This window comes from Petaurus breviceps, unplaced genomic scaffold, assembly GCF_028583685.1.
Source record: "Petaurus breviceps papuanus isolate PSGF00001 unplaced genomic scaffold, PetGlider_PUasm1.0 186, whole genome shotgun sequence".
Taxonomy (NCBI): Eukaryota; Metazoa; Chordata; class Mammalia; order Diprotodontia; family Petauridae; genus Petaurus; species Petaurus breviceps.
In genome coordinates, this window is record NW_027185798.1 from 23,673,495 (window position 1) to 23,680,349 (window position 6,855).

The following is a 6,855-nucleotide window of genomic DNA, read 5'->3' on the forward strand; positions in this document are numbered from 1 at the left end:
CCTCCCCGCTCCCCCCTCCCCTCTCCGGTCGCTCGCTCGCTCTCGCTTTCTCTCTCTCTCTCTCTCCCCGGGCCGTGGAAAAGGATCCCACTTCCGGTGGGGTGTCATGGCGGCGTCTGGGGCTGGGATGGCCGAGGGGAGACGGCGCTAGTGGGGAGACCGACCCAGAGGGCTCCCCCCCTCCCCTCTCCCCTTCCCCCCTCCCCCAGCCTGCCCGCCGACGCCCCCTCCCCCCGCCCCCCTTCCCACGGGCCGCCGGCCGCGGCCCCCACCCCCGCGGGAGGGAGCCCGGAGCGCCCCCCGGCCCCCGCCCGGGCCCCCTCCCCCGGGGCCCCCGGCCCCTCCCCGGCCCGGCCGGGCCCGGGGGCGCCCGAGCCCGCCGCCCGCCGCCCTCCGCCCCAGCCCCCCGGACGCGGGGCGGACATGGCCGCGCACAAGCCGGTGGAATGGGTCCAGGCCGTGGTGAACCGCTTCGATGAGCAGGTAACGGGCCGGCCGAGGCTGGGGGTGGGGGGCAGGGGCGGCGGGGGCCCCTCCCGGGGGCGGGGGCGGGGCCCCTGGGTGCTCCGCCGTGCCCGGGGCTCCCGGGTGGAATGCGCGCTCTGGGCGCTCGGGGATCGGTGGGTGGCCGGAGCGCCCGCCGGCCCCAGCTCCCTCCTCGCAGCCCCGGGGCCGGGGGCCTGGGCTGGTGAGCCGGGGTGCTTTCTGGGGCTCTCCATCTGGTTTCAATCACGCCCCCCCTTCCTATGTTTTTGAATGGGGGTAAGCAAAGAGGAAGATTTCCTTCTTTCCGTCTCCCCAGTGTTCCTCCTAGTTTGAGGGTGTGTAGCCGCGGCCCTTCGGATTGCACCCCGCATGCCACACCACCCCCTCCCCGTTCCAGACCATCCCCTCCCCCGAGCCGTTTCTTTTGCTTCCTTACTTAAAAGAGGGAAGGATAAAAGCTGGGTTCCTTCCTGACTTTATGCCCGATCCCCTTCCTTCGCCAGTGCACAGACGAACAACCCCTTCCCCACCCCCCATGGAGTAGGGAGAAGAGACGAGGGATTTTGCGCTGCGGGTCTATGATCTCCCCCAGGGCTCTTGGTCTTAGGTCGCCCCCACCCCCAGGATTGTTTCCCCTTTCCTTACTCCCCCATTGCCTTTACTCGCACAAGTGAGGATCTGGGGCGGGGGAGGGTGGGGAGGGGAAGGAGACGTGGGAACACTGTTTGGGGGGTCCCAGAGCCCAGGCAGCTGAAATGTGTCCTGGGAGAGGGGCTACCTTCTGCCTTGCCTAGTGTCTGCTTCAAACTATTGGATGTGGAGAAGCACTTTCATTGAGAATTCTTGAGGAATCCCCTAGGCTAAGGATGGGACTTCTCCCGGAGTGTCACACACTCGGAGAGTCCTTGGGCTCTTGTCCTCAGGACCACTCGAACTACCTTTGTGTTACTCGGGGAGGCTCGGGAGGGTTCCCAGGGGGTGATTTTCTGAGCTGTGAGCCCAAAGGAGAAGGAAATTGTCAAAGGTTGAGCTAATCCGTTTTGTTTACTGTGTATAATAAACATGAAACTAACCGGGGGTGGGGGCACTTCTTGTATGTGATCGATAAACATTTCTTTGCTGAGCTGTGTAATGTTTATGACCCATCCGAAAGAGGCGGGAGGGGGTATGAGGGGGGGAGGAAGGAGTAGAGAGTGGGGAGGGGGGGCACTTAAGAAACTAAATAGGCTAGAAGAAAACCTCCAAGAGTTATCTAGTCTTCCATCCTGTCTTCAGGCACCATCAACCCAAACTGTTAAATCTTAACTGATTTCACCATCAGGAGGAGTAAATTGTTGCTACTTAATTCATTTATTATTATTAGGATAGACGACGGAAATTTAACTCATGGAAAAGCCTGCTTGTGTCTAATTTTTATGTTAAGTTAAAAACACCCCAAAGCTGAGTTTCTCTTTTGATTGACAGCCCAGGCAGGCATTCCATGTCCCCCCCCCCTTTTTTTTTCCACGATTATTTCTATTGGATTCACCTTGAATTATTGACCTCCTGTGCATATCCTGAAGTATCACCGGAAAAAAGATCTCCGATCTGAAAAGCGGAATGGTTCCGATTATGTGCCCAGTAATGCAAGAAAATGTTTCTCTTTGTGTCCCCAGTGTTAAAAGGCCCGAGGCTTTGTCGTTTCCTTTGTCATGTATATTGTGGAATCAGGCTTGCCAACATCTGTTAAAAGTTAAGGACTCCAGCTATTTAAACAGAAGCATTTTTCTCTGCTCCTCCTGTGTAATGAAGGGGAAGGTATATCAAGCGAGTTCCTCCCTGGATTCTTGCTTTACCCGCCCTTTAAAGCTTACTAGCGGACTTCAGGGAGTGCCCATAGAAGAGGATCATTTTTAGGAAGCCCTAAATAAAGTTTTGCTGAAGGGCCATCAAAGTGCCATCTACATTTCTAATTCTCTTAGAAGCAACTTTCACTTTTTGGGTGAGGAAACTGAGGTGCTTTGTGGTTCCAGGCCACTGGAATTTTTAGTGGCTAGGCACTGGTGTGAAGAGAAAGTCAGCACTTGCTTTTTAAGTTTCCAGGCAGTAGTGTAGGGGCTAGAGCCTGGGGCTTGGAGCCACCAGGCCTGGGTTTGAAGGCTGCTTCCGGCTAGGGAATCTTGAGCAAATTATTTAGCCTTAGATTTGTCTTTTTTGCAAAACTGCTCTTTCTCTGGCTCTTTGTGTGAAAAGTGCTTTGTGAATTGGAGAGCACTATGTAAATGTGAGTTATTCATTTTTATCATTGACAAAAGTGGCCTTTTCAGGGAGCAGGTTTCCCTTGTCAGAGAGTACGGTCTGTAACATAGTCTGCCATGACTACAGAAAGATATTACTATTTCCAAGTATTTCTGAAAGTTTTGTGTTTTGCAAGAAATATCCACAATGTTTCATGGCCTCAGGAAGAGTGAAAGAAAGTTAAATCCGTTTCAGTCGTTCACTCAGTATTTCTTCAGAGCCTGCTGTATGTCTGTAAGGTGCGTGCTCTGCTCTTAGAGACATCAAAAGAGGTGAAAGACAATCCCTGCCCTTGAGGAGCTTACTGTCTAATGGGAGAGGCGATATGTAAACCAACGAATACAAAGCAAGCTGGGATAAACAGGAAATAATTAACTGAGGGAAGGCCCTGGAATGAAGAGGGATTAGGGAAGGCTTCCGGAAGAAAGTGAGACTTTAGTTAGACCTTAAAGGAAGCCTGAGAGGTCCGTAGTTGGAGCGAAAGAGGGAGTGTTGGGGTTCAGCCATGGTGGACAGGCAGAGAAAAAGCTTGGTGTCTGGAGAGGGATGCTTATGTATATGAGTATATATGTATATGTAGACAGATATAGATAGATACGTAAAATATCTAGTTATTAAGATTTCAAGACCCAAGAAAGGATGCGTTTCTTTTATGTAAAGATGGAGTCTTCTTTTATGATCAAATTGATGACAATTTGGAAGGGATATTTAGTATCTGTGAGTGAAACAGATCTCATTTCCCTTAAATCATTTGTGGCATGAATTTCATTGGCTTCTGTTTGTAATTATGTTGGTATTACTTGCTACTTAGTGAAACAGTCTCAAAGAGTAGCAGAGTTCTTTTAATTTGCACCCCTTTTTGCAAAGCTGTATATGTTGAATTCAGATCCTTAGATCTCAGATATTTTCTGCAGTATATCAGAGTTGTTTTAGAATCAATTTGTAGGGCATAATAAACACCACCATATACTAGCTTTTTTTTTTAAAAAAAAAAAAGCCATATTATGTTCTAGATTAGGAAAGATAATCCACTGAAGCCAGGGCATATCCATACCATAAGCATTTATGACATCCCTGCTATAGGTGAAGCCCCAATTTTTTTTTTTTTTGCCTTTTGGAGGCATTTGGGGTTAAGTAACTTACCCAAGGTTACACGGCTAGTTTTTTTGTGTGGGTGTTAAGTGTCTGACGCCAGAACCAAACTCGGGTCCTCCTGACTCTGGGGCCAGCGCTTTTATTCACTGCGCCACCTAGCCGCCCATGGGTGAAGCCAAATTTTAAAAAAACAGCCTCTGCCCCCAAGGAGCTCCTTCTCTCTTTCTGGAGGCAGGGAACAGATTTTACTATAGAAGTGAGTGTCTAGAGAATTGGATTCTACAGGTGTGTTTTCTTCACAGTTATGGGGGTTGGGTTTTTTTTGGTATTATGAGTTAGAGATGCCTGAGCCCAGACTCTGGATCTGCTGTTTAGAATTGTTGTTCCTCAGCTTTCTGGTCTGTGCTAACCTCGGCCCAGTTGGGCAGGAGGGACCTCAGAGGCCGCCCTGGGGCCAGCTTGCTTCTCCTCTGTTCTGTGGGTGCTTCATAAGAATACACTTTCTATGTTATTTCTGAAGAGAGGATGGGAAAATTGGGATTCCATGTTGTCTTTCTTTAGGAAGCTGGAAGAAGTAGCCAGAACTTTATTGAATTCATTTGTCAGGAGTCCAGTTCAAGGAAAGTAAAATGACAAGTACTGGGGGGAAAAAGTCTGTCTCTGTCTCTCCCTCCCTCTTTCTCTCTCTCTCTCTTTCCCTCCCTCCCTCTTTTTCCCTCTCTCCTCTCTCTTTCTCTCTTCCCCCCTTTCCCCTTCTTCTCTCTCTCTGTCTCTCCCTCCTCTCTGTCTCTCTTTCCCCCTTTCTCTCTCACATACTCTCTCTCTCTCTCTCTCTCTCTCTCTCTCTCTCTCTCTCTCTCTCTCTCTCCTCTCAATGTGACCCTTGACAATTCCCCTTTTTATAAAATCACATGCTAATTAAAATATCCTTTATATAGAAAAAGGAAAGGTGCTTCAAATGATTGGCCAGTCATGAGCCAGGTACTGATCTGCTACATGAATGGTTTTTTTAAAAAGCATTAGTGCTAGGTAATGCCTTTGCCCCTTCTGGGGGAAAAAGTCAAGTGAAGTCAAGGAGCATTTATTAAATGCCTACTATGTGCTAGTAAAAAAGGCAAAAGCCAGTCCCTGCCTTCAAGGAATTCATAGTCTCATGAAGGAGTTCATAGTCAATGAGGGGGAAAAAAACCTTCCATTAAAAAAATATAATAATCCCACTATCTTTAAAATCCTCTGCATCTCTTAGGCTTCTTTTTTTTCTTTTTCATAGGGGCAGTTGGGGTTAAGTGACTTGCCCAAGGTCACAAGGCTAGTAAGTGTTAAGTGTCTGAGGCCGGATTTGAACTCAGGTCCTCCTGACTTGAAGGCCAGTGCTCTATTCAATGTGCCACCTAATCACCCCTGTCTGTGGTTTGTGAACTTGTTATATATATATATATTTTTTTTTTGATAATTGAATTTCAAAATAATTTGGTTTCATTTCTAATTCTATGTATTTAAAAATCTTGTGAGCCTGTCCATAGACCTCCTTAGATTGCCAAAGTGGTCCATGACACAGAAAGGCTCGAGGACACAGATCTGAAGAGATGGTCTCTTTATTCACTTATCCATTTGTCTATCTATCTATCTAATTAGGCAGCAGGGTGGTACAGTAGACAGAGTGCCATGAATGGAGTCACTAAGACTCCTCTTCCAGAGTTCAAACCCAGCCTTAGATACTTCCTAGCTGTGTGACCCTGGGCAAGTCACTTCACCCTGTTTGCCTCAGTTTCTTCCTCTGTCAAATGATCTGGAGAAGAAAATGGCACACAGCTCTAGGAGCTTTGCTAAGAAAACCCCAAATGGTGTCATGGAGAGCTGGACAGCAATCAAGTAGAACAAAAATGATTCTTCTGTACATTGGATTCTACAATCACCTCGTCTAGCACTTTGAGTTTTTCTTTTCTATAGATTTTTTCCCCTAGATATGATGAGGTTTCCTTTATCTTAACTTTGCTAGCCCCGGGTGACCATCAGTTTCTGCCTCTGTAGTTCCACTGAAACTGCTGTCCTCCCTGGTTCCTGTGCTGTGCTTGGACGTTGCTCAGACCCAGTAATATCCTGCTTCTCCTCTCATGCGACTACTTACTTTTTGCCTCTTCTTGAGGATGCCTGTGCCCCAGCTGTCTGCTTGTATTCCTGCCTTGGGCGAGCTCAGCCCTGGCCTTCTACTCTTCCTTCCAGCTTCACAGCCCACCCTCACCCATGCTGCAGCCTTTACATAGCACCTACAAGTTCTCAGACTCAAGATATCAGAAAGAAAATTCTTCAACTTCCTATTTAGCCACACCACATGGCTATTCTTTCCAATTAGGACCATAGGGTTTAGAGCCAGAAAGTCTTCTTGTTCAATTTCCTTATTTTACCATGGAGTAAACCGAGGCCCAGAGAGATTGTGATTTTTCCTGAGGTGATCTCAGTGGCAGAAAGCAGAGCAGGGAGTTGGCCCCAGGGTCTCAGACTCCAGATCCAGCAATCTTCTCCCAAGGCCCCACGGGGCAGGATGGCCCTTAGAAGGAAAAGAACCTTGGTTTGGAGAACTGGAGACTCCCGTTCTAGACCAGGGTGGACTGCAAGTCACTTAACCTCTGTTTACAGGCTCATAAAATGAGGGGATTGAAAGAAGCATTCTACTGTCTCTCCCATTCTTTTATTTGGATGATACTATATCTGTCAGTGATTAGGAGCATTACTTAGTTCTCCCAGGCTCAAAGCCCTGGGACCATCTCGAACTCTTTTTCTCCTTCTCATCCCCATCCCCACTCTTCAGGCTTTTCTTTCTTTTTCTTTCTTCCTTCCTTCCTTTCTTTCTTTCTTTCTTTCTTTCTTTCTTTCTTTCTTTCTTTCTTTCTTTCTTTCTTTCTTTCTTTCTTTCTTTCTTTCTTTCTTTCTTTCTTTCTTTCTTTCTTTCTTTCTTTCTTTCTTTCTTCCTTCCTTCCTTCCTTCCTTCCTTCCTTC

The 6,855-nt window shown here is 47.9% G+C and overlaps 1 protein-coding gene across 10 annotated transcripts in view; it reads left to right on the forward strand.

Annotated features, from left to right (window-relative positions):
- The first annotated feature begins 375 nt into the window (after positions 1-375).
- NF1 (neurofibromin 1) overlaps positions 376-6,855 on the forward strand; it is a 252,402-nt gene continuing 245,922 nt past the window's right edge. For all 10 annotated transcript variants that reach the window (XM_069089859.1, XM_069089863.1, XM_069089862.1 and 7 more), the window contains exon 1: positions 376-483. In XM_069089859.1, coding sequence (XP_068945960.1) covers positions 424-483 — 60 coding nt within the window. In that variant the 5' untranslated portion in view covers positions 376-423. The remainder of the gene's footprint in view (positions 484-6,855) is intronic.